The sequence below is a fragment of the Puma concolor genome, chromosome B4 (genome assembly GCF_028749965.1).
Source record: "Puma concolor isolate L17-30 chromosome B4, mPumCon1.1.hap2, whole genome shotgun sequence".
Taxonomy (NCBI): Eukaryota; Metazoa; Chordata; class Mammalia; order Carnivora; family Felidae; genus Puma; species Puma concolor.
The window spans coordinates 142521238-142548671 of NC_141673.1; the positions used below are offsets into that span (position 1 = coordinate 142521238).

The 27434-nt window shown below is 48.1% G+C and overlaps 1 protein-coding gene across 4 annotated transcripts in view; it reads left to right on the forward strand.

The window, feature by feature from the left end:
* Positions 1-27434, forward strand: part of LOC112867313 (La ribonucleoprotein 4B) — a 93055-nt gene that overhangs the window by 50568 nt on the left and 15053 nt on the right. For all 4 annotated transcript variants that reach the window (XM_086715070.1, XM_086715071.1, XM_086715069.1 and 1 more), the window contains exons 6-14: positions 4997-5075; positions 6654-6790; positions 12524-12627; positions 16665-16775; positions 18237-18290; positions 18375-18584; positions 21086-21192; positions 21720-21971; positions 26095-26140. In XM_086715070.1, coding sequence (XP_086571196.1) covers positions 4997-5075; positions 6654-6790; positions 12524-12627; positions 16665-16775; positions 18237-18290; positions 18375-18584; positions 21086-21192; positions 21720-21971; positions 26095-26140 — 1100 coding nt within the window. The remainder of the gene's footprint in view (positions 1-4996; positions 5076-6653; positions 6791-12523; positions 12628-16664; positions 16776-18236; positions 18291-18374; positions 18585-21085; positions 21193-21719; positions 21972-26094; positions 26141-27434) is intronic.

The window sequence follows — 27434 nt, forward strand, 5'->3', positions numbered from 1 at the left end:
ATGTTGAGCATCTTTTAATGGACTGTTGGCCATCTGTACGTCTTCTTTGGAAAAATGTCTTTTTAGGTCCTTTGCCCACTGTTAATGAAATTTTTGTTTTGTTTTGCTATTGTGAATGAATTTCTTACATGTTGTGGATATTAACCCCTTATCAAAGAGGTCTAGATCCCATAAATATCTTCTCCCATTCTGTAGGCTGCCTTTTCATTGTGTGGATGGTGTCCTTTGCTGAGCAGAAGCTTTTCGTGTGATGTGGTCCCACTTGCATGGTTTTGCAAGACCAAAAAAATTATTGCCCAGCCTCATCTCAAGGGGCTTTTTCCTTACGTTTTCTTGTAGGAGTTCTATAGTTTTAGGTCTTACATTTAAGTCTTCAGTCTGTGTTGAGTTGATTTTTGTACGTATTGTAAGATCAAGGTTCGGTTTTATTCTTTTGCATGTGGCTGCCTCATTTTCCCAGCACTGTTCAGTTGAAGACACACCGTTTCCCCACTAAGTATTCTCGTCAGTCTTGTTGAAAATCAGTTGAATTTTATATGTGTGGGTTTATTTCTGGACTCTATTCTGTTCACTGATCTGTGTGTCTTTTTATTTCAATACCAATCTGTTTTGATCACTTGGCTTTGTAATATAATTTGAAATCAGGGAGCATTTATGCCCCCTTTGTTCTTGCTTGAGATTGCTTTGGCTGTGCAGGGTCTCTGTGGTTTCATATGAGTTTTAGGATTGTTTGTTCTAGCTCTGAAAAATGCTGTTGGAATTTTGGTTGGGGCTGCATGGAATCTGTAGATTGCTTTGGGTGGTGTGGACATTCTAACCATATTCTTGCAATCCACAGGCATGGAGTATCTTTCCATGTATTTGTGTCTTGCTCAGTTTCTTTATCAGTGTCTTAAAGTTTTCAGGGTACAGGTCTGTCACCCCTTGGTTGAGTTTATTCCTAGGTATTTTATTCTTTTCGATGCAGTTATGAATGGGTTTGTTTTCTTGTTTTTTTCAGACAGTTTATGCTAGTGCACAGAATCCCAGCAGATGGTGTCCCAGTACTCACATAGACTTCCTCACTGTTTTTCTTTTCTTTTTTTTTCTTTTTGCTCCTCTAACTGGCTAATGTCACATGACCCATCTCACATCTGCCGAGTCTCTCTGCATGTCTGACTCTGTTCTCAGGTCTGTCCATGTGTTCTTTAGCTCCAGCGTTTCTGTTTGGTTTTTGTTTTTGTTTATTTGTTTTATTTTAGACAGAGAACACCAGCAGGCGGGGGGGGGGGGGTGAATATGAATCTCAAACAGGCTCAGCACAGGGCTACAGGGCTGAATGTGGGGCTTGATCCTGCGACCCTGGCATGATGACCTGAGCCGAAATCAGGAGTTGGACGCTCAACCAACTGAGCCACCCAGGCACCCCTGTTTAGTTCTTTTGTATGGTTTCTTCTTCCTTACTAAACTTATTTTGTTTTTGCATCATTTTCCTGATTCTGTTGTCTGTGTTCTCTTGGATTTCCCTGAATTTCTTTATTTTATTTTATTTTTTTAAGTTTATTTATTTTGAGAGTCAGGGAGAGCGTGCACGTGGAGAGAGGGGAGAGGAGAGGGAGAGAGAGAGAATATATCTCAAGCATGCTCCACACCATCAGTTGGAGCCGGACACGGGGCTCAAACTCACGAACTGTGAGATCATGACCTGAGCCGAAATCAAGGGTCGGCCACTTAGCTGACTGAGCCACCCAGGTGCCCCTCACTGAGTTTCTTTAAAAGATGATTATTTTGGACCCTTTGTCAGGCCATTTGTACGTCTCCTTTACATTGGAATCTGGCTATGGATCTTGTGTGGTCCCTGGGAGCTCTGGGGACAGGGACGGCTGTGTCTCCTGCTGAGTCTCTGGGCGGGCACAGCTGCTTGTGGGCTGCTGGGAGGGACTGAAGCCAAGTCACAGGCTTGTTTCAGAACCTGCTGTCAGCCTGAGGTTGGGTCGGCTGGCCTGTCTCCAGAGGCACTGACTGGGTATTTTCCAGGGGGGCCCTTGGCCAGCAGGCCTGCTCACGGACTGTGGTGGAGAGTGGCAGGAGCCCACTTCTGGTGCCCTTGTGGTACTTACAGTCTGACTGTGTTGGGCTTGCTCTAGGGACTCCTGGACTGCAGCCTGGGGGGCTGGAGCTGGGCCCACTTTGGGGCCCACAGCCAGGACCGAGGTGTTTGTGCTGATTACCCAGGACTCAGGTGGGCCAGGCTCCTCCTGGGGTCCTTAGCAATGATGCTGGTGACAGGCCCAAGCCAAACGGTGTGGTGGAATCCTCAAGGGGCAGAGCATTTCTGGGTCTGTACCTGGGGCCTCCGGCAAGTCAGCTGCCTGGATGCAGAGCCTGCCTCCTCAACCGGCTCCGCTCAGCCTTGGACCGTACCCAGGTTTCACAGTCTTCTCCCTGGACGCCAGAGCTCCCATTGGGCACTGTTGTCCGAGGGTGGATGCCGAAGTGTTGCTGGTGGGGGGGGGACCTCCAGTTCCACCATCTTGCCTAGAAGCAGATGACCTCACGTCTGTCTCAATTGTGAAGACTGGAGCCATCAGAAGCACACTTTCCACCCTGACACCTGTACACCTCAGTCTCTGTCTGGGACTCTTTTCTGTGCTCTCAGGGTCTTCGTGAACCCTTTCTCTGCCATAGGAGGAGCCTTCCACATAGCGCTGTTCTCTCTCACGTTAGATGAGCCTGCCCTCTACACCCGGTCTTTCCCTAGCAGAACTCTCCAGAAGCATTGTCGGGGCCAGCTGCCTGTATGTGCTCGTGTCCCACGCCCTCTCAAGCCCCATCCAGGTAGACTGTTGCCCCAGGCTCATCAACAGCACTGTGACTGCCTTTATCCAGGCCTCCAGTGATGAACTGTGGCTTCTTCTGTCCCTTGACCTTGCTGTGTCCTGTGTTTCTTGCTGACTTCATGTCCCCTCCTTGGCCACACCCTCTCTGTTCTCCTTGGGAGATTGGCCTGCCCAGGGGTCGGTCCTAGACCACCGCTCTTCTGTGTTCTTGGCTGAAGTCCCACCCTTACCTGGAGTTGTCCCAAATACTAGTTTATCCTCGATTATTGCACTGGCGTCCTAACCAGGCTTTTTTCTTCCCTCCTGTGCCTCACTGTCCGTCTTCATTACAGACCGGAGACATCTCTCCAAGATGAAAATTGTTTTCCTATCACATTTAGGTTAGAATCCTCATCTCCTTGTAGTAGCCCACAAGGCCTGCAGGCTCTGACTGCCGCCTCCCGGCCTCTGTGCCCTCATCGTGTGCTCCCGTTGACTTGCCCAGACGTGCTGACCTCTAGTCCCGTGCTCTGGCGGCACCCCTGCTGGAGAACGCACTTCCCCTGATCCCCGCCAGGCCCACCGTCTCCTCCATTGGCCTCTGCTTTGTGCCACCGCTGTAGTGGCTGCCATGTCCGGAGCAGCCTGGGCAGTCTCTCCTCGTGCACGGTGGCAGTCTCCTTCATGTCAGACTCCACCTGATGTTCCGTTCCATGTTGACTCATTCAGCTGCAGATCGCCTTTCCCGCTGGGAGCAGAGAGTTTGTGCTTACTTGTTCAGTAAATGCCCCACTTTGTCTTTACTGTTGTCAGTCTTTGACTTTTAAACTGGTGTCTCTTGTGAGAAAACTCCACGTACGTGAGTATGTGTGCAGATTTATGTAGAAGTGTATGAAAACTGTTCTCTGTTTTGGTGCCTTTGATATCCTGGCCACCTAAAAATGGGGTCCTTGCCTGGAGTGCAGAGTCCTGGGGGAAGGGCAGGGGCATCACCCCCGACTCCAGTGTGAAAATCCTGCTCTTGTGGTGTGCAGGTGCAGGGGTGCCAGGACCTCACCTTGCGTGCCAGCTCACTCCCTGGTCCGTGAGTGGTGCCTCGTGGGACACGTGCTCAGACATTGTCCACTGTGCCATCCACCATCTTAGAAGAAGTCGCCTCTAGAGGTTCGGGCCAGTCTGTCTCCTGTTGAGGGTCTGCTCACTTGGTATCCTCCAGTAGGATCTCTGGCCCAGAGGCTTCTTACTTGGAACTTTGCCTGCTTGGACATTAAAATTTTTTTTTTTTTTTTAATGTTTGTTTATTTCTGAGAGAGAGCGTGAGTGGGGCAGGTGCAGAGAGAGAGAGGGAGACACAGAATCTGAAGCAGGCTCCAGGCTCTGAGCTGTCAGCACAGAGCCCGACGCGGGGCCCGAACTTGTGAACTCATTAGATCATTACCTGAGCCGAAGTTGGATGCTCAACTGACTGAGCCACCCAGGTGCCCCATGCCTGCTTGGACATTTAACAGCAGGTTCATAAGGCTCTAGTGTAGAGACTGCATCATCCTTATGGCCCATGTGCTTGTAATCCCCAGCCTTTATCTTCCTGGCCTGTATTTGCCTTTTTCTTATTTTGATTCTTTTCTTTATATTTCATTTTGGTTTTAGTATCTGTGTTCTTGCAGTCTGCCTGAAAGGCCTTTTGAATTGAGACAAGGAATTAAATAATTTACACTTATTTTCAGGATGGTCGGGGGGAAGGACCTCTAAACTTTGCTAATAAATCTTACTGCTCATAATATTTTTTTTTATGTTGATTTATTTTGAAATGGGGAGGGGCAGAGAGAGAAGGAAAAAGAGAATCCCAAGCAGATGCCACGCTGCCAGCACAGAGCACAACATGGGGCTTGAACTCAAGAACCACAAGATCATAATCTGAGCTGAAGTCAACAGTAGGATGCGTTATTAACCGACTGAGCCACCCAGGCATCCCTCAGATTATTTTTGAAACCGTTGTTTTTGTTTGGGGGAGAGGGGGTTTTAAATTTTTTGCCTCTGATTTCTTTTTTTTTAGTAGGTAAAATAGCAAGTTTCTTACTATCAAGGCACAGTGTAGGTAAATTAACATGTACATTGAAATCATGAGAATTGCTATGCAGCATCATCTGCTTGGTAAATTTTAAGCCTGTTTTCCTAAGTTGATCATTGCTTTTATGTAGGAGGAAATGAGTCTCAACCAGAAACCCAGGAGGACCCCCGAGAAGTACTCAAAAAGACATTGGAGTTCTGCTTGTCTAGGTAAGGACGCCAGTGGTTTTTCTCATCCCTGCTGTCTGGAGTGTTCTGTGCCGGTTTTTCTATACAGATGTGACACTGTGTACACACGAGGGGGTATGTCTGTTGGTGTCTATGTCTGTGTATAGCTATTAATAGGAAGTAGAGAATGTGGAGTAGTCCTGGCCTTCGACACAGTGGAGAACCAAACATAATCATCTAGGCCGGTGTTCCACGCACGTCTGCATGGATCCATCGTGATGATCATTTCCTGGGTTGCTTTTTGAAATTCAGAGTCCTGGGCACGCCCCCCCTCCCACAGAATCAGACTCTGAAGGCGGGGCCATAGGTCATCGCCTCACAGAGACATTCTTCAGCACAGTGAAGTTTGAGAACAATTTGCTGTTAGTAGTCCTCATAGTCTGCCAAACTGCAGTAACAAAGCGTTCTGTGTGTGCGCCACTCGTAGTTTTAGTTGTTCTTTCTGAGAACAACTTCCTGAGTAATACCTTTTTTCTTGACAAACGAAGCAGAACCTTTAAAGTTCAAAGCGACAACCATACATACAAGAGGATGGGATTGGGTTAAGTGTAATTTTCTTTGAGCATGAAGATAACTGATGTGTCACATGTAAAGTTTCCCATCAGTGATAGTGATTTTTAAAGTGTTTTTCTGGGCCTGCTTTCGGACTTCAGAGCGTCTGATGGGGGCCCCGTAGACTATGGGGCTGCACGGTGGGGAGAGGAGGGGTAGGGCCGGGTGGGGCCCCAGCTTTCCTTCCTTGCCCACCCCGCACCCTGCCTGAGGGCGTGCTCTGAGATGGAGAGCCAGGCCGTGAGCCTGGGCTGTGAGGCTGTGTGCTGGAGGAGCTGGGTCTGCGCCTTGCTCAAGCCCTGCTCTCGCCCCCCTGGGCCACCTGAGAGGTGGGGGTGGAGCAGCGGGTCCCTCCACGGGTCTGTGGCTGTGTGGCTTCGTGGATCTTAGAGATTGTCCTCAGCCTCTGCTGCGGAACCAGTGTGTCTGTGCTGAGAGGTTTTGAGCACGCCGTCCTGGTTATGGAGACTTACCAGAAGCTTGCAGCATGGGCCAGACAGCAGCAAGTGGCTCACCTTCCTCTGAACTGCTGGTACCTGCAGCTTCTTTGGAGGGACCCCGTGGGTCATGTCATTGGTCACGTTTCCTTCTTTGTAACCTGGCTGCCACTGGGTCTGCAGCTCCTCTGGTACGTGTTCCAGACTGAACAGCGAGCACTCTGGGGACCGGCCTTTCCTGGCCTTTTCGTAGTTTTCTTAGGATTTTCATACCTAAAAAAGTGGGTTTGTATCTTTAGTAAGCTACTCAAACACTTCTTAGAACAAAGATAAGCTATAAATATGTTTCCAAAGGCTTACCCTGTGATTGTAACAAGTGCAGTATACTTTTGTCCTCCCTGCCTCTCCAAATGTCTGTAAAAATTTTTACATGAGGTCAGAGAGATGGCAAATGATGGAAGGGGTTTGAACTCTCATCTGACTCTGAAGTACTCCCATGCCACACTCCTGCTTCTTCCGAAGCTTGCTTTTAAAGGAAGGTTAATTCAAAGCTGTTGTCTTCTCTCTGCAGGGAGAACCTTGCTAGTGACATGTACCTTATATCGCAGATGGACAGTGATCAGTACGTGCCAATCACCACGGTAGCTAACCTGGACCACGTCAAGAAGCTCAGTACTGACATGAACTTGATTGTTGAAGTGCTGAGGTGTAAGTAAATGGCGGTCTGGGCTGGCTCACAAATGGTCTTGACGGCTGTGTGAGCTTGTACATCAATAGCCGTTGGGTGCAAGGTACTTGATGGCGACTGGGGTCTTCCTTCATGTTCCTGGCCTTGCTGAGTGGCTCGTGGGTGTGGCGAGGGCGTTGAGGGGCTCCATAACCCAACCCCCTGTGTAGTCCAGATCGTAGGTAGTGGGCGTGAGAGGGGCTAATGTGGAGGTTAATGACAGCTGTGATGTTAGTGAACCATAAAGTAGATAATGGTGTTCAGGGTAAAGTAGAATACGTTTTAATTAGCATTCTACCGACAAAGAGGGTTTCTTTAAATACTAACTTCCTGCTGAAGTTTTGGTGAAATACTACGGTTTTTCTCTAAAAGGATGTATGTGAAGTTGTTTTGTGGACATTTGGCGATATCAGAGGGAGGTTTAAACATTATATCCGAGGCCTGCAGGCCTTCAGGAAACGTGGATATTTCAGGTGTTGTCTGGCATGCCACAGGTGTGGTCACTGGTGTCCTGGTTTGCTTTGCAGATGAAGGCTTCTACAACCTGACATTTTGTTTCGTGTTTTTATAAAAACCACGTGACTGAGGTGTTGCTGACATACAGTGTGCTGCATGTATTTAAGGGTACAGTTGGGGCAGTTTGGAAGCAGGGAGATACGCATCAGTGAGACCGTCACTGCCCACGGTTCTCTTACGGCCTTTGTAATGCTTCCATCCCATCCTCCCACCCAGGACGGCTTCACTGGGGATGAGTTTTAAATTAAGTGTACAGTACACTGGATATCTTTTTGAAATGGGCTTGTTTTTAATTACAAAAAGTCACTTTCTGTAACACGACTGCAGGCACCAGATGAATTCTTTCCGTACTCTCCCTTCTCAGGGCTGCTGGTCCTCAGTCATGCCAGAACTAAAACCCCGTTTCCCCGTGTCACCACTGTGACTTCCCATCACAGACACTTAGGCAGATGTGTTTACATACTCCCTGGCTTAGCTGGGTGGCTAACAGTCGGTGATGATTTTTTCTTGCGTGCATTTGACTTAATAGAAGAACAGAATGAGCATCTTACCTCCAAACTTAGTTGGAGGTAAAATTCTGTACTTTCTGCCCCTAGGAAAATGTCATAAGGTCATGAAATTATTGCAGCAGGGAGTGAAGAAACTAGCAAACATCATCTATGAAGCTTGAATTCTGAAAATTGTAACCACTGTTTCCCAAGATAGCTATATGCTTTCCAGTGTCTCTTTGTCTCACGTTCAGAACAGGATTCCGTGGGAGTGCGTTTTGGTCCGACCTACGTGCAGAGGCCGGCGGCTTTCCTAACTAAAAGCTCGTGACCCTGTTAACACTCTTTGCCTGTTATTTGGAATCCCAGATGTAGGTTTTTTTCTTTTTTCCCCTGGGTATTCCTTGGAAGCCTGGCTGCCCCGTGGATCATTTCTCAGCTGGCGCATGCTGGCTAGGAGTCGTTCGTGCAGACAGTGAGGATGTTTAATTGCCCCATGTGGTTGCCTCATGGAGCCGTTTCTCTCCGGGGACAGACAGCCCTGTCACCCTCTCCACCCCCCGCCGCCTCCCCTTCCAGTACTGTATCGGCAGAGGGTCTTGAATTGTCACGTTACCGATGCATGTGCACATGTAATAACCTGACGAATAGAGTGTGCTTAGCATGTTAGTTGTTGTTCTGAAGAGGGTGATGTAAATAAGCCTTTGTGAGCAGAGATCTCGGTTTAAAGCTTACCCTATCCCCAAAATGCCCAAGATAAAGTTAGATCCACTGTAGACATTTTGAATATTTCCTACTATGACACCAGAACTCTAGTGTTGATTGAATTGCATAAATTCTGTTTTTATATCATACTCTGCATGGTGTGTAGTGCATGGTACAGAAAGCTGGTTCAAATTTTTTTCTTATACTTCATGCAGTTAAAGTTGCTAATTTAAAAATAGACTCAGATATTTGTCACCAGAGCATGAAGAAATACATTGTGATAGAGCCACAACGTGGCCACTAGAACCAGTAAAGTAAACTGGTCCTGTGTTTTCAGTAAGAATCAGTGTTAAAGTTCTAATGCTGAATCTGAAAGCATATTTCAGATGTGGACAAGATGCTCCCGTGGATCCAAAGTTCAGGTGTGTGGAGAACAGAACTGTGTCTCCTCGGCTCAGAGGTGCAGGTGTGAGAGTGGACGTGCCTGAGCGGGACTGACCCCTGGGTAAAGGGGCTTTTAAGGGGGCACATGGACTGGGACAGGACGGGTATGAGAGGCATGGAGAGGTTTGCCAGTCCCTTCTGCTGGTTTGGTTTTTATGGCTTTATTGAAGTAGAGTTTACAGACCTTAGATATGCATGCTTTAAGTGTACATTAGGGAAGTTGCACATCTTCTCACACACACACACACACACACACACACACACACACACACACACACACTCTCACTCAACTACCAGAATCAAGATGACGACCCTCCTGTTACCCCCGGGAGTTTCCTCCCCCCAACGGACAACCACTCATTTGCTGTCGCTACAGACTAGTTTGCATTTTCTAAAAACTTTATGTAAATGGAATCAGTCATCCAATAGCATCCCCCCCCCCCCCCCAGTCTGGCTTCTGACACTCAGCACGATTACTGCTGAGCCGTATTCCATGCAGTAGATAGAGCACATCTGGATTAGTCACCTCCCAGTCTGTGGGCTTGGTTATTCCTGGGTTGTGACTACAAGTTAATGCCTTGAGCACTGGTGTGAGAGTCTCCATGCGGACTGAGGCTTCCGTCCGTCTTGGTTAGCAGCTGGATGTGTTGCAGCTTGTGAACCTGTCAGCCCATTCCCAGGGTGGGAGGTGCAGGCCCTTGCTGCGCACAGGCACCTCTGTTTCCTGTGTTCTCGTGGCGCATGGCGCACACCTCATCGTGGCTTTGGTTTCTGTCTCCCTGCTGCCTTGTGGCACCGGGCCATCTTTTTACCTGCTTGTTGGCCCTCCTTATGGCTTTGCTGAAGTGTCTGTTCACACGCCCCCTCCACCCACCACCTTCCTTATATCGGAGATTGGGTGGGGGTGGGGGGGTCGTTTGAGATGTGTATTATCTGTGTTCCAGATAGAAGCTCAGATACATTCTCCTAGTCTCTAGCTTCTCATTTTTATTCTTCTAATAATAATAGTATCTCTTGAAAAACAGTTTTGAATTTTTTGTGTAGTCCCTCGATTAATTTTTTTCTTTTATGGATCTTGCTCTTGGTGTTGTACCTAAGAAATCTGTGCTTAGTCCAAAGTCACAAAGGTTTCTCCCAGAAGCTTTACAGTTGTAGGGTTAACATTTTTAGGTCATTTTTAGGTGTTCCATTTGAAGCTAATTTTTGTATGTGGTTCGAGGTAGGGATCTAAATTCTCCACCCCTGCACATGTGGGTGTGCACTGTCCCCATGCCGTTTGCTGGAAGGACTCCCTTCTCCCCTGAGCTGTGCTTTGTGCGCTTGTTGGGATCATCTGTCCCTACACGCGGGGCCCTGTGTCCTTGATCTGCTTATAGGTTTGAACACCGGCACCAGTGTCTTCATTGTTCTGGCTTTATAGGGAGTCTTAAAGTAGGTGCAAAATCTCCTAACTTTGTTTCGGCTCTTCGAAATGGTCTGCATTTCCATATGGCTTTTAGAATCCACATTTCAGTTTCAGAAAGGCCAGTTGGTATTTTTACTGGGATTGCACTGAATCCATACATCAATTTGGGGAGAATTGACATCATAACAGCAGTGAGTTTTACATTCCATGAACACAGAGTATCTCTCCATTTGTTTACAGTTTTAAATTTTTTCTCTTGGTAATATTTTGCAGTTTTCAGTGTAGAGACTTCCATATCTTACCAGATTTATAACCGTTCCTGTTTTGGACACAATTTTAAATAATGTTTTAATTTCAATTTCCAATTGGAGCTAGTATGTAGATACACAATTCTTTTTTTTTTTTTTTTAAACTTTATTTATTTTGAGAGAGAGAGCGCATGTGGGAGGGGCAGAGACAGAGAATCTCAAGCAGACTGCGGGCTGTCAGCACAGAGCCTGACACAGGGCTTGAACTCCCAGACCATGAGATCATGACCTGAGCCCAAACCACAAGTCGGATGCTCAACCGACTGAGCCACCCAGGCACCCCTGTAATTTATTTTTGTATATTGATCTTGCATACTACAAATTTGTTAAACTGTAGATTTTATCAGATTTTCTGCATAGAAATGAGCCTGTTGGCCTATGAATATATAGGCCTATGAATATAAAGAGTTTTCCCTCTTTATATCCATTCTGATATACTGATTCTTGCCTGACTGCCCTTGCTCGAACCTCTGGTACAGTGGTGACCAGGCATGGAGGGGACAGTGGTTTTGCTTTGTCCTGTCTTCAGTAAGTGTGATGCTAGATGCTGATTTTTCTTGAGTGAGGTTTCCCTTCCATTCCTAGTTTGCTGAGTATTTTGGGGGGTAATGTTGGATTTTGCCAGATACTTTGTCTGTATATGTGAGGTAATTGTATGGCTTTTTATGTTTGTTTTTTACTCCATTAACGTGGTGAATTACATTGCTTAATTTTCGGTTGCTTAATACACCAACCTTTCGTTACAGAGATAAATCCTGCTTGTCATGATTTATTACCATTTTTTAAATATTGTGGGATTCAATTCAAAATTTGGTAAGAATTTTTAATCTGTATTCACAGGGGTATTGGTGCATAGTTTTCTTGCTTTTGATGGCTTTGTTTAGTTTATTGGAGAGCAGAGAACTTCTGGTTTCATGGGTTGAATTGGAGTGTGTTACCTTTGGTGTTTTGAAAGAGGTTGTCCTGTGGGATTGGTTTATGTTTTTCTTAAATATTTGATAGGATTCTCCAAGGACACTGTCTGGGCCTTGAGTTCTCTTTTAGATCCAGGCCTGTTCTGGTGACTGTCTTTTTAGGGTGTGCTTTGGTGGTGTGTATTGTTACGGATGTTTCTAGTTCATGTAAGTAGTCTAACTTATTAGTGTGAGCTTTTCATATTTCCTTATGATCCTTTTAAATATGAATAGAACCTGTAGTAAAGTCATTCTTCCATTCCTGATGTTGCTAACTTGAGCTCGTCGGGGTGGACAGCACTGAGCCCCGATTCTGATCGTACACAATACAGTTTCGTAGACATGACACCAAAAACAAAACATAACGAAAAGGAGTGCATGTAAGCACTGGTGAGGTCTGATTCAGGCCTGTCCCTGTGTGCACACCATTGCCCCAACACCAGCTTCCTTGTGTTGACGGTGGGTGTATCGTCCCTGGAACAAGCTGGGTGAGGCACATGTGGCACCTTCTTGTGAGTTTAAAATAGAAAGTCATAATAGGACAGAAAATTATTTTATGATAGGGACTCGTGGAAATAGGAAGCCAGTTAACTCTGAGTTGTGATCTCCATTTAGTTGTTTTTCTTTAGAATCTGTGGTACAGGGTGTTAAATTTACTGTAGCTCTTAAAGGACTTTTTGAATTCCCATGTTCCTTTGTTTAGAGAACTGTAAATGCAGGACGGGTTTAAAAACTTCTGATAGTTTGTGTCACAGTGACCCACTGTATGCGGGTTTCTTCGGTGCATTTAGTAAATATAATGTAGCACACTGCACAGGAGTGTTTATAACAGCGTACAAATGGTTAGTCAGCTTTAGTATTTGTGTTTTACCATTCATTCTTCTTCTCTTTGTAGCTTTACCTTTAGTCCAAGTGGACGAGAAGGGAGAAAAAGTAAGGCCAAATCAGAACCGCTGCATCGTGATACTGCGCGAAATCTCCGAGTCCACCCCTGTGGAAGTAAGTCCTCTCTCCTCCAAAGCACGCTTGCACATTTTTTGTGTGGGTTTTTTGTTTATTTTTGTGTATTTCTGTGTTTTGAGGGGGTATATTTTTATTTATTTATTTATTTATTTATTTTTAATTTTTTTTTTTTTCAACGTTTATTTATTTTTGGGACAGAGAGAGACAGAGCATGAACGGGGGAGGGTCAGAGAGAGAGAGGGAGACACAGAATCGGAAACAGGCTCCAGGCTCTGAGCCATCAGCCCAGAGCCCAACACGGGGCTCGAACTCACGGACCGGGAGATCGTGACCTGGCTGAAGTCGGACGCTTAACCGACTGCGCCACCCAGGCGCCCCATGGGGGGTATATTTTTAAGAATATGCACAGTGATGGTTTCTTCGCAGGACCTACACACTGATAGTGTCCCAGAACTCCACCGTGTACTTCACGCTACACAGTACAGGAGAGTTGGTAACTCACTATTTAGAAATTAAAAGTGAGAAAGGTTTAAATACTCGTTAAAAATAATAAACCCACAAGTTAAGACAAGGAACATGTTTTTATGTTAAATAAGTTTTCAGGACAAGCATCTCCACGACAACAGGGGAACTCGGAAGAGTTGAGAGAATGTGCTGTAACGAGTGCCTGGACTGGCCGGCTGGCCTGCCCACATCAGGGCTGATGCTGGCACAGGGGGAGGCAGGCACGTCCCTTATGTGGAAATGGGGCCTGGAGATCAAAACTTGAGTAGTACCAACTTAGGCAGTAATTTTAGGAAACTACAGTATTTGATAGCGTAAGAGTCCTGAAGAGTGATCTGCTGTTACTGCTTTGCTGGAAAATGTGTTACTCGTGCAGATGCTCATGCTGGGGCGCGTTGTGTAAACCCTGCAGGCCAGTGGAACCCGCTGGCCACACCTGGGACAATGAAAAGCCGTGAGGTGGGGCTTTAACAGAGGCAGCTCTTGGCCTGGTTAGAGCGTGCCGGCTGGCTGCCGTGCAGACACTTCAAGACCCAGGAAGTTTGCTTTCTTAGTCCTGGGTCTTCCATGAGTTAGGCCTGGGTCAGTCATGCTGTGGACATTCTCTTCCTTCTCCGTAGGGAAGATAGATTAGTGTACGTGCAGGCTTAGGAAGGACAGTTCCTGGTGGAGTGTAACAAAGGTGAGAGTTCTAACAAATCTCTGATAGGATTAAAAAATCACACCTTCTTGCGTATGGCACTGTTCTAGCAGGGTTTACTTTCTGTTCAACTGAGGCTCGTTTTTACTCATTCTATATTATAGTATGTGAAGAAAAAGAAATTGGATTGAATTTTTGGTCCTCTTTTTAAGGTGCCAAATATGAAGGATCGTCCTGTTTCTTCCTGCCAGTTTGGGTGCCTGTATTAACTCACAATAGAATTTAAGACATAGGTCCTGTAAGATACTTGTAAAGACTGTAACCAAGAAGAATTTTCTACTTTTCACTGCGGACACTGATCATGGTGTATTTATATTATTCCAAATAGCATATCCTACATGTGTTGTAAAACTTGAACCATGGAAATTTTAAGAGAGAAGGCTCAGAGGAAACTATGATAAATTAAACGTTGACCAAGTAAAGAAACGGGGACAGATGTGGTCATGCGAAGCTGAGTGAGAGGACAGGAGGCCGCCCCGAGCACAGGTGGCAGAGAGCCCCTCTTGGGGGCCGGCGGCCAGCAGTCTTCGGAAAGCAGCCATGTGCTTGTTGGTGCTCAGAAAAGTTTTTAAATTATAGTTGATTTGGGCGATGAACTGTCTTTTATCAGATGGCCCTGTTTTCCCTGGCAGAATTTTGCTCTGGAATCGACTTTGGTGTTAACATAGCCGCTGCAGCTTTGTTGTGTTACCGTAGGCACAGTGCATCGTCTTTGTGTTAACGTAGCCCGTCCGTGTCTTCGTGGTTAGCGGGCACTTCTTGGGACCCTCCCACAGTTGGGTCGCGCCTTCCTTACCCCGGAGATCTCTGCTTCTGAGTGCGGAGCTGGCGCCATTATCCTGGAAGTGACTAACTGTGTGATTGGGTTGAAATCTAGCATCTTGCTGCTTGTTTTCTTTGTCTATACTGTTCTTGTTTTCTTGCCTCCCTTTGTTTTGGGCTAACGTGGTTTTTATCTCCCTTTTTGGCTTATTAGATATAACTCTTTGTTTTGTTTTAGTGGTAGCTTTTACGGTTTGTAGTCGACACCGAAGTGTATCAGCATCTGCCTTTCCTTAATGTAGTACCACTTGTTCACCTTCCTGAGATGGTCCCCCACTTCTCATTCCCGTCTGTGCTCAGAAATTCTGTGTAGTCCTAAACCACATAGTGCTTTGTTGTTGTGCTTGCTTTAAACGAGTCAATTTTCTTTTAAAGAGATTAAAAATAAAGATGTGTTTCATATTTATCCACCATGTACCATTTACAGTGCTTTTCATTCCATGTCTAGATCTAGACTTCCTTTTAGCTTCCTTTCTGCCTGGGTATTCCTTTATTTCTTGGGGTGCAGGTCTACTGGTAGTGAGTTTTTTCAGCTTTTGTGTTTGAGAAAATGTCTAGTTTACTGTCCTTTATAAAAGATACTTTCTCTGGGTGTAGAATCCAGGATTGACAAGATTGTTTATCCGTCCTGCGTTTTGAAGATGTTCTTCTGTGTTCTGGTGTGCGTTGTTTCTGAGGATGGGTCCTTCACTTTTGTCTCCATTCCTCTGTATGTAGTGACTGTTCTTTTTTCTTACTGCCTTGAAGATTTTAGGCAATTTGATTGTGATACACCTTGATGTAGCTGGTAAGTTTCTTGTACTTGAAGTGTCCTGAGCTATTATTTCTTCAAATAGTTTTTCTCTTCTCCCTTCTTTTTTTTTTTTTTTTTTTTTCAAAGTTCTAACTAACCATTAATCCTACTTAGTGCATTTTTCATTCCAGAAGTTCATTTTGGGTCTTTATTTCTTTCTTCTTCCATATCTCTATTTAACATGTTCAGTCTTTACTTTTGTGAATATAGAATATATGTCTAACAACTATTTTAATATCCTTGCCTTTTAATTCTGTCATCTGTATCAGTTCGGGGTCTAATTTGATGGACTTCCCTCCCTTAGGTCATATTTTCTCATTTCTTTGTGTATCTGGTGAATTTTGAATGGAGGCCAGGCATTTGGATTTTGTGTTATTGGGTCCTGAATGTCTTTGTATACTTCCCCTGTAGTCATTTTTGAGCTTTGTTTGAGGTTCAATTTGACCCTTTAGGCATATTGTTAGGCGGGAGCCAGGCTGCCTTCACTCCAGGCCAGTTCTTCGTTCTTCCGCACACTGCAGCCGGGCCCTTCTGTGTGCACTGCCTGAGGTCCTGTGAGTTGGGAGTTTTTCCCACTGTGTCTGGTGGGGAGACACTCCCCCACCCTCGTCCCAGCAAGCTCTGCTGCTGTTCCCCCTGGTCATTTCAGGGGCTGTTGATGCACACCGAGCCCCACTGAGAGCCCTGGACTCGTGGGGATGGGTCAGCGCTCACCTCCTGGCACTGAGTTGTGGGGTCTCCATGGGGACTCCGGGCCCAAGCTGGGCACTCGCAGGCTCATCTGCCCTGTATGGCCTGAGCTCTGCTTTCTGAAACTGTCTTTTCCTACATTTTGTCTTTGGTTTTGGGGAGCATAAATCTGGCCCATCTTGGCCAAAACCAAAAGCTCAGCTAATGTTTAAATTTCTCAGATTACCACCCTCCTTCCCCAGGTGTGTAGTTACCAGCTCTCTAGTGCAGTGCAGCAATGTCAGCACATTAATTTACCTTAAAGGGACCTTGGTCCTAAGAAAAGCACTTGGTACGTAGTGGATTTACTTCCTGTGGCAGTGGGGACCTGATTCTGGAAGCCACACTCAGCACCTCTGCTCTTCTGGAAGAGGTTTACTAGCCATCAGTATGTTGGACTCTGTTGTCTAAGAATCTGTCCTCCAGTGTCCATACCGTTTCTGTTTGGTAAGGACAGATGCAGCGTAGCCGAGAATTAATTTCTGCCGTAGCCGAGAATTAATTTCTGCCTCTCTGTCCCTGTAGGAAGTAGAAGCACTGTTCAAAGGAGACAATTTACCGAAATTCATAAACTGTGAATTTGCCTATAATGATAATTGGTTTATTACATTTGAAACAGAAGCTGATGCACAGCAGGTAAGTCCTTCCCACCGCTGTTGAAGCCCAGCGTTACCAGTACTTAATACTTAACCTAAGTTGTACGTAGGGGGCCTGACTGTGGGTGTTGAGATTACTGTTGCATTGTGGCACTAAGTTTGATTATATAAAGTGCAGGGGAAATCATGTTGTAGAAACTGAAATAGGTGTGTTTGTGCAAATAGTTTTTGTAGCAATATGTAAAACATATGACGTTATTTCTTAAGGACATGTAAGATGAGCAGCATGTGAAAATGAGTTCTTTTCTTTTATGTTTTCTTTTCTCGGGCGGAGAAAAGTTTTAATACTTAGAAAGTGTTTTGGGAAATTGGAACACCACCTTAACTTTCACCAGGTGTCACTGTGTGTCGTAAGACAGTTGAAACGGCCCTGCGGCCCTCTGGGAGGAGAGGCAGGGAGTTATGATGGTCTCTCTGCCCTTCAAGGAGGAGTCTTGCTGGGGGAAACGTTAACATGCTTAAAGGGATTGCCAGTACAGGTGGGTCTTGAACAGCGTGGAGGTTAGGGATGCCGACCCCGCATGGTGGGGAGTCCACGTGTAATGATTGATTCTCCGAAGTGTGAACTATTGCTAGTCTACTGTTGGGCTGCCTGAAGTCTTCCTGATAACATAAACAATTGACTAACTCCTACCTTGTCTCTTATATACTGTGTTCTTAGAATAAAATAAGCTGGAGAAAATACTGCAAAGAAAATCATAAGTAGGAGAAAATGCATTTATAGTACTGTCTTGTAGTTCTCCAAAGTGTGCATGTGGGTGGCCCTTTGTGGTTCAAACCCGTGTTTCAGGGTCAGCTGTGTATATTATGCGTTAAGTGACATGAATGCAATGAAGTTCAGAAGAGAGAAACCTGAAGGATGGGTGTTAATGGGCTGGAAGGGAAAGGACAGAGGAGGAGCTGGGCAGTTGGAGACAGGTAGGAGCTGTGAGCGCGGCAGGCGCGAGCTGTCCTCACCAGGAGGGCGCGTGCGATGGGCCCAGGTCAGATCAGGTGGCTCAGAGCCTTAAGGAGTGCACTTGGGAGAAGAATAAGGAGCCGCGTAGGCAGGGACTTCGGAATATTGCAATCTCAATGTTTTCTTCTCCTGAACTGTGTAATTCCATTTTCAGATTGGAGTTATGACTGGGGACTTGGTATCCATTGTTACCTGCAGGTCAGGACTCTTGGCTGGTGGCCTGTGGGAGGCTCTCCGGTGTCTGTTAGTCCTGCTCGAATCGTGGTCACATGTTGAGCATGAGACTGTTTGCTGGAGGCTCCCTCACTCTTAGAGGTTCTTTTAAGGAACCATTGACCCAGAGTAGGTTAAGATTCCCCGTTCTAGGTTCTGTCCGTCGTATTTTGATGACCCCATTCCTTAGCTGAGGTAGTGAGTTACCTGCCAGTTCCTTGTGTTTCTAAGATGAATAACACAGTGGTATTGTGGATGTTTTGCCCTCAGGCTTACAAATATCTTCGAGAAGAAGTCAAGACTTTTCAAGGAAAACCAATTAAGGTAAGCAAGACCACTCGTCAGACTCTCTGTGTTTGCAAATCACTTCTTCAGTATTCTCACAGACACTTCTGTGTCTTCACACAGGCACGGATAAAAGCAAAGGCAATAGCTATAAACACGTTTTTGCCAAAGAACGGATTCAGACCTCTGGACATGAGCCTTTACGCGCAGCAGCGCTACACGGCCTCCTTTTACTTACCTCCGGTCTACGGCCCTCAGCAGCAGTTCCCCCTGTACAGCCTGATCGCTCCCCAGACGTGGTCGGCCACACACAGCTATCTTGATCCGCCGCTGGTGAGTCCTGCGGTGTTTGGAGCTTATGCGGCCGGAGGTTCTGTGGTGGGCACTGCACCAGGTGCTCAGAAGGGTGGGGCCCCGGGCCTCTAGGGGAACCGGACGGGTCTACAGTCTGCCGTGGCGAAGCGGACCCTCGGGTCCTGTAGCAGACCTCAATTTAATCGGGAGATCAGTGTGCCGCTGTGTACACTGAAAAAGTGGAAGGCTCTAATCTTGACCCTTGGCGGGGTCCACCTGCCGTCCTGTGTAGCAGCACCTTCCTAAGCCGTGTAGTTCCCAGTAAAACACAAAACATGATCCGAGCTCTGGGATGACGGGGTTACTTCTGAGCACAGGGGGTGCCAGGGGAGACACTTTTAAGGACTCACAGATGTTTTAACAGGCTTCTAACAGTGGAGGACAAGGAGACCTATAGCTTTATTCTTCCCACCAGCCCCAGACTGACTGGCCTGTGTAGTGGGTCCAGGTGGTTTTCCCCAGCTGTGTCGCTGGAGAGCTTAGAGAGGTCAGGCGGGCCCCGGCTGGGCATGGGACAGAATCAGGACTGTGATCGGCTCCAGTCGTTGGGCTCCCACCATGGAGAGTGGGGATGGGCTGATGGACAGGCTTGCATGAGGCCGCAGGGCAGGTGTCGGTGGGGCCAGAGACAGGGAAGGGCACAACGTGTGGAAGGTTGTATTTGGGAAGCCGGAGTTGAGTAATGGTCTTGAGGGTGTGACTGTGGACCGAGCTGGGGAAAGCTGTGTGGGGCTGGGGTCACGTGGGGGATGTGGCAGAGGCCTGTGAGCCAGGCCCCACCATGTGGGGATGTCATGTGGGGCTCTTGTTAGAGATGGAGCAGCAACTCAGGTGGGGTTGGGGGTGTCCGTGCCTGTCGCACACGTGCAGATGAGCGTCCCTAAGAGCACGCAGCCTGGGAAAAACCAGGGTGTCAGGCGGGCGGGCGGGAACTGGGAAAACGGGACCTGGACAGAATACGGTGAAGCTTACAGTGGGGGCTTACCTGGTGTGATGTCCTCTCTGCTGAGCTCATCAGGAGGTGGAAGGAAGGGGGCTGTAGGAGAGCCAGTGGGTGTGCGGGGGCACCGGGCGGCTGGCGTGCTGGGTGTCTCTGAGCTGAAACGGAGGCTGAGGCAGGGAGCTCAGAGGGGAAGCCAGGCTGTGTGGCATCTCCGGTGTGTCCTGAGGCCGTGCACTCTGTGCCTGTGGCTTGTGAGGCCACAGGAGTCGGGAGAGGTGGTCACGGGCACCGTCAGGGCCTGAGGTCTGGAGACACTGCAGACAAGGTTTCTCCCCCTCCCCCCCATGCTACGTTCTGTTGAAGGTACCAGTGGCCATGTGGCCGGCAGATCATGAGAGAACCGTAATGGGGAGTAGAGTCCTTGAGCTCTGGCATTGAAGAATTTCTCCAGGGGAGGCCAGCCGGCGCACCGTGCTGTCTGCTTCCTCTGGAGTTACGTTGCTTTTCGGACCGCTCTCATCGCGTCTGTGCCTGTCTGGCACTAGGGGTCGGGTGGCCATTCCAGGTGGTTCCTTTGACCCTGGTTCAGGAATGAGGCCTTTTGCTTGCTCAAAAGCACACTGTGTCATTTGGAGCAGATGTGAAGAGATAGTACCTGTTAATTCTCAGCAAGCAATGTCAAATGATTGGGTTAGGGACTTATTTATTTATTTCTAAAAAATGTTTATTTTTGAGAGTGAGTGAGCAAGCATGGGTGGGGGAGGGGCAGAGAGAGAAAGGGAGACACAGAATCCAAAGCAGGCTCCAGGCTCTGAACTGTTATTGCAAAGCCTGACACGAACTGTGAGATCATGACCTGAGCCAAAGTGAGACGCTTAACTGACTGAGCCACCTGAGTGCTCCCGAGGGTCTAATTTATTTTTAAACTCTTGAGCAGAATTACTCAAATACCAGAGTTCTCTATGTAAGAGTACATACAGGAAATGATTTGTCACAACTGGTCTTACCATGATTCACAGTCTTACGTGATTTAAAATCTAGTTCCTGTGTGATTGATAGATTTTTAAATAGTCTCACTCTGGCAGCTATTCTCAGATGGCATGTTGAGGATTCTCACAAAGTTCTAAGTGTATCTTTTGCCCCCAGAGTTTCCCCTCTGTTGCTTTTTTTTTTTTTTTTTTAAATCAGCAAACAATTTTATTTGGTCCTAAGCTGTGTCTAACATCTGCTTTCTGTCACAGCATATGCTTAGCTCCAGCCCCCACAGGTGTAGTTTGGCTTCCTTGGGGGGCTGTTGTGGGGAGGTCACCTTAGTCGGCCCAGAAGAAGGCCTCAGCCCCAGCCTGGTTCAGGAAATACTGGTCATTGGCAATAATCTAACACCATGTTCTTTTCATCCGGGAAATATTTCAAGCCTTAACTGGAGCAGAGCCTACTTGGCAAGTCGAGAAATAACTCCAACCACCATGAGGTGCACCGTTAGCCAGCGTGAAGGCTGTTTATGGCTTGCTGACTTGTTTGTTTTTAATGAATCTAGGTAACTCCATTTCCAAATACTGGATTTATAAATGGGTTTACGTCTCCAACCTTCAAACCTGCAGCGTCTCCTCTGACTTCGCTCAGACAGTACCCTCCAAGAAGCAGGCAAGTTCCACGAGTGGTGGAGACGTGGTGGCTCCCCGGGGTTTGTGGTAAGAGGTCTGCCACGCTGTGCTGTGCTCTTGAGTGGAGCAGAATGAGCCGTGTTGAAGCGGGGAGTCCTTCCCACGTGCTCGAGTCACGTTTAGTACATGGAGAAGCTCTTTCTGACGAGCTCTTGTGACACATGTGACCAGTGGAGATGAAACCGCTGGAAGCCTAGAATCGCACTGAGGTCATACCCTGAGATGTGTGCCGGAGTGCCTGCACAAAGCACAGGTGCTCTGCGGCTTGTGGCCGTGGGGGCCTGCTTTGAATTTGGACCTGGGCTGCCCGGCGCAACACAGAACGTCGATACTTTGTAGATTCGCATTAGCGGACATAGCATGCGTTAACCATTTCTTAAGTAATGTTTGTACTGTTTTTTTCTAAATAGAAAGTACCTTTTAGTTGAGTCATTTCGTGTTAGCAAGGTCATTTTATGATGCCACGATGGCTTTAACACTGAGCACGTGCAAACCTTCTGTTTCCAGGAATCCTAGCAAATCTCATCTACGCCATGCCATTCCCAGTGCAGAGAGAGGACCTGGACTGTTAGAAAGCCCTTCGATATTTAACTTCACTGCAGACCGTCTAATTAATGGCGTTCGGAGCCCACAGGCACGGCAGACAGGTCCTCCTAGAACACGGATACAGAACCCTCCCGCCTACGCCAAGAGGGAGGTTGGGTCTGGTCGCGTGGAGCAGAGCAGCGCGGAATCTCCCCCTGGTTTAGGGAGAGGGAGGTGAGTCCTTGCGAGCTGCTATCAGACAGCTGCGGCCTGTCCTAGTAGGCTGTGAACATTGTCCAGTGTCCTCTGCAGGCGTGGTTTAGCGTTTCCTCTTCAGATACAGTACACAGCATCAGATCAAAGGTTTTATGTAATTACTCAGAGGGTCACTCGAGAGCAGAGACTTGACAGGCTTCGTCTTCTTTATATAACATTGTGGAAAGAGCTGTAGATGGACAGGAACCACATTAGGTCACAGTCGTTGGTGGACATTTGGAGCTTTGCACACACCAGTGTCCACGCTGCGGGTCTGAGGCCTCCCCCCACCCCACCTCCCCGTGTAGAGGCCCAGCATCTCAGCCTTGCTCCATTTCCATGGTAGTGAGTGGGTTGTGCGCCAGGCAGACCAGGCTGTGGCAGACCAGACCATTTGTACTAAATGTATTTAGAAAAATAAGCCGTACTGGTGAAGCGGTGCCCGCTGGCCACACTCTGTGGAGATGTGCCCGTGCTGTCCGTGGGACACACACTGACACCCTGGGTCCCTCGGTGTCTGGTTGTTCCCGTGCCTCTGATGTCGGGCTGTGCCCAGGACCTCCGTACTTTTCCTTGAGGCAGCGTGCGTGCTGCCCCGCCTCCTGCCCCTTCCTCCTCTGTTTGGGAGTAAGGTTAGAAGAGGCAGAGGTGAGTGCGTCCGTCCGGTTTGGTCTCTCGGTGGTCGGCTCTGCATGGGGCTGTGTGGAAGGAAATCCCTTCTGACAGGTAACCTGCACGGGTTCAGCCCGCCTAAGCATTTCTTTCACCAACTTGGGAAACTTTAGGTGCACATGTTCCCAGTGTTGCACATCAGCACAATGTCTGCACACAGAGGTTCCTGCAACGTGGGCTCCTCTCTGTCCCTGGCGCTCTGGGGCATGTGAGGGGCCCAGAGGCACAGTGCACTGCATTGGTAGCACGTCAATTTACACGGTCTGGCCTGGGTGGGGCCGGGGGACTGAGTGGCTGGCTGCAGCCTGCCGCCACACGTCACCAGGACATTTGCCGTAAAGCCAGCTCGATGGGTATTGGAGAGGTGAAGGTTACTGAGGCCACACAGAGGCTGCGGCCAGCCACGGGGCTGGGGGGGTGGACAGCAGAGACCAGAGGCTTGCCGCAGGGCCTGCGGAGCTGAGGCCAGACCTGAAGGAGGCCGCGCCTGCCACCTGGGTGATGCCACGGGCGCCGGTCTGTCCTCCTCAGAAGACAGCTCAGAGGAAGTACCAGCGGGAGGGCAAGTCCATAGGCCCACTCTCTGCCTCCCCATCTCCCTCTGGCGTCTTGGGAAAAGCTCCACAGGAAGCGTCCTGGCAGTGGAAGGACAGGGCCACCTGGCGTCGCGGAAACTGAGGGGCACCCGGCTGACCCATGTGGGCCACCTCTGGCCACACAGTCACGTGTGATCTTGTTCTGCGGTAGGACTTTGCAGGACGGCAGGAACCGCCTTGCGCTTTTCCCAACAGAGGGCTACCCTCACCCTCCAGACTGCGGCTGCCCCTGTGGGACATCCTGGTGCTCACGCCTGCCATGTCAACAGACAGGGTGTTGGTGCCTAGGCGTCTTCAGCTGGAGGGCAAGCCAAAGTGGCTGTGTCCCCCGCCGGTGCCCCTGTACCAGCAGCCTTCTTTCTCTTAGGTTTTGTTTTCTGTTTTAATTTTTTTTAATGTTTATTTATTTTTAAGAGAGAAAGAGACGGCATGAACAGGGGAGGGGCAGAGAGAGGGAGACACAGAATTCAAAGCAGGCTCCAGGCTCTGAGCTGTCAGCACAGAGCCCGACACGGGGCTCGAACCCACGAACCGTGAGATTGTGACCTGAACCAGAGTTGGACACTTAACTGACTGAGCCACCCAGGCGTCCCTCTTTCTCTTAGGTTTTGTTTCATTTTCCTTTAACTTTGTTGGGTGGTAAGGAGCAATATGAGGGGCCCCGGCAGCCCCCTGGGACCACTTGTGGTTCTCCCACCCTGTGTGGCAGTGACCGCCAGCTGGGTTCAGGTGTGTCACATGCTGAGAGCGACTGCCAGGTTCAGAGTTGTGGGCCCAGGAAGGAAGCACGGTGCTGGTGAAAAGTCAGGTGTGATAGTGAAGAGTCCTCCCACCTATGCTCCACACTCCAGCCCTGTGCCACGCTCACCTTGGAGCCCGTGTTATGTCTCCTGAGGTAGGACTGTCCTCTGAGGACACTCTGGCCCTGGTCGGGTGGCCCGGGCACCATGTCCAGAGACATGCCTGTGGTGCCGACACAGTGGTGGAGGCCCAGCCAGGACAAAAAAAGGTCAGTGCTGTCAGCCAGCCGGGGCCCACCGGTAGGGACACACGGGCCAGGCGTGGTGGCAGGGCCCCAACGTGATCGCTGCGCCCCTGGGGCCCTGGCCCGAGATAGGTGCACCTCTTCTCTCCCGGCTGTCGGGGTCTTGTCTGAAGTGCTGTGTATGTCACAGGTGTGCGCACGCTGTCTCTTCCCCGGGCCTCTTCCCAAGGGCTCTTCGTCACCATACGTTGAGGGCGAGTCTCTGCGAGGCTTTTGTCCAGCCAGACCCTGAGCCTCCTGCTGCCGAGCTATTTCTGCCTCCAGACACAGGATGCAGCAAATGTTGCTTGAAGTTCTAGGTCTGGAAAGATTCCCCTTCACACTGGTCTTGGGGAGCACTTTTGATTGTGGAGTGGAGTGGAGGCGTCCACACGCTGCACAGCTGTCCCTGGTGCTAGTCTGGAACTGACCACCCTGCCTTCCCCCCCCCCCCCCCCCCCCCCGCCCCGTCACTGTTCTCAGGGACTCCCTGTGAGGAGGCCTCAGCAGTGGACCGAGAGCTGTTGCTGGCGTTTGTGCTTTTCCCTGGGGCTTACTGCCCCATTTCTGATGGGCAGCTCGAGTCCATGGTCACTTGCTGTCCCATGGTCCGGCATGTAGTCTCCACTGGGAGCCAGTTGAAAGCAGGAGCCTTTCTGGAGTACTTTCTAAAGGAAAGGGTATGGCTTTGCTCCGAAGTCCTAGAAGTTTGCACTGTTGCTTCTCCTAGAGGGTCTAGCCAGAGGCCCCAGAGTGTCCTTTTTCGGCACAAAAGTGCAAGGCTTTCAGCCTGTCCTAATTACCTAGGCCATCCTGGGCAAGGCTGCTTGTGGGGTTTGTGTAAAGGAAAGGAATTGGTCGAGATTATTTCTTTGAACTCCTTTCCAGCTTACACTGTACAAGTGTATTCGGCTGAAATGACAAAGGGATAAGTAAGTAAAGACAACTCTAAATGAGAGTTACTCTGAACTCTTGGGCCACATAAGCCCATCCACAGCATGAAAGTATGCTATGGGCTCCTGGCGCTTGCCCGCAAACATCTAGAGCCTTGTGCACGTAGCCGGCTGCTGGGGATAGGCAGTGCCTGGGGTTTGGAAACCCTGGAGTAGACCATTGGTAGTGCTGACACGGTGGGTCATGTTGGGGCTGAGAGGGAGAGCAGGCCAAGCTCCTTCGGGGTCTTTCCATTTTAATGATTCATCTGATACATTTCATTACCAGTGTTTAACAGTTCACCCGGATGGCCCATTGTCAGGTTTTATATATCTTGTCATTTCAACTGAAGGGACGTTCAGGTATTTCTATCATAACAAAAATTCTAAATGAGTATTAGGAAAATTTTATCAGTAAATGTTTTTTTCTTTTTTCTTTTTGTTTTTCTTTAAGTTCTCTATCTAGACATCACTTGTAGTCTTTTACTATGAAATTATTATTTTGCTTATATTTCTTAAAGTTGGGGTTAAAAAAGCATTTTCTTAATGTTTATTTTTGAGAGAGACAGAGTGAGAGCGGGGGAGGGTCAGAGAGAGAGGAAGACACAGTATCCGAGGCAGGCTCCAGGCTCTGAGCTGTCAGCACAGAGCCTGACGCGGGGCTCGAACCCACGAACTGTGAGATCATGACCTGAGCTGAAGTTGGTCGCTTAACTGACTGAGCACCCAGGTGCCCCTAAAGTTGGGGTTTTATAATCAAAAGTCATCTGTAAAAGATTACAAAGGAATAAAGACTGAATAAGTGTGCACGTACCTGTGCTCAGTGAAAAATCTTCCCGGTGGGAAAAAAATTAGTCTTTTGCTTTCCTCTTTTCTAGGAAGAATTCCTTTGGTTACCGGAAGAAACGGGAGGAGAAGCTGACAGTGAGTACATCTAGCCCGTGGCACTTCTGCAAGATTCTTAAGCTTAATTCGTATTAAATGTGAGATTTAACTACATGAATGAAGGTTAAGAGGTTTTATCTTAATCTGATATGCATCAGGTGATAACTGACATTATTGTAGCCTAAAGAGGAGAAGTTGGAGGCGACTGTAAAATACTGGTCACTAAAGAGTCTGGAATGTCACCACACCGTGACAGTGTGTGTGCAGTAGGCACAGCCAAGACCACAGTGTGCACACGCGGTGGTCTACACACACATTGTGAGTTTTCTGTGTGTGGATAACTGGACAGTACTAGTTCAATGAGCTGAATTTAATAGTTGTGGCAAGCAGAATAAACTTTCCTGTGTAGGAGTTAGTGCATCAGTATTTTTCATTCAAAACCCTTAACTTCGTATCTCCTATGTGGAAAGCATTACTGCCTTGTGCTCTAATGGTCAGAACGACCCCACTAAGGGTGGGCCCGAGCGAACGCTGCGTACTGGAGGCATGGCTTGGGCTGATCATGTAGCTCCTCCTATAGATCATGCTTCTGGGCTCTGGTGTGGGGTTGGATCCATACCTTTCTATGTGAAGTACGCCAGCTTAGCTCATGTGGATCTCCGGGTGGATGGAAGGATGTCCATCGTTGCACTTCACGGACTGGAAGGACCTCCAGTAGATTCTTGGTCCACCCCCTGAGCCAGTGAGTATGTGCTCTCCTGTCACACAAGGTACATTTTCTCTGTCTAGTTAGAAAGTACAGATAAGTAGTTAATAAAGCAGTCGTAATGCTGCTGTGTTGGTTGATTTAGTCTAGGTTTTGGTGAACCCTTTGGTGAGGCAGTTTAAATTGGCTGATTACAGTTGGAATTAATGAATTCTTCTAACATTTGGACTGACAAGACTGGTATCGGAGTATGTCTTCAGATATTAGTTCCCTGAACTGAATCACTCTCAATTGGTTACTAAATTGCCTTCAGAGGGGACATTTATTCCTGTTGCATTTTGCGTACCTGACTCACGTGTTCATACCAGGGAGCCTCTTGGAAGGCCAGGCCCATGATGCAGGTGCATTTATTAAGGGGAGTGCACCTGTGGCTGCGTTGGGACGTTCTGGTGACTTCAGGAATTTAGAGACTATGATAGCGCATGTGTACTTGGACCAACCAGGTTGTGGGAGCAGGGCCTCATTCACCTTGTCTCAAGCTGTTCAGATCCTAAAACACTGTTAAACACTGCATTCAAGACGGGACCTCACCTGAAGGCACTGCCATTTTGTAACTCCCGCATCTAG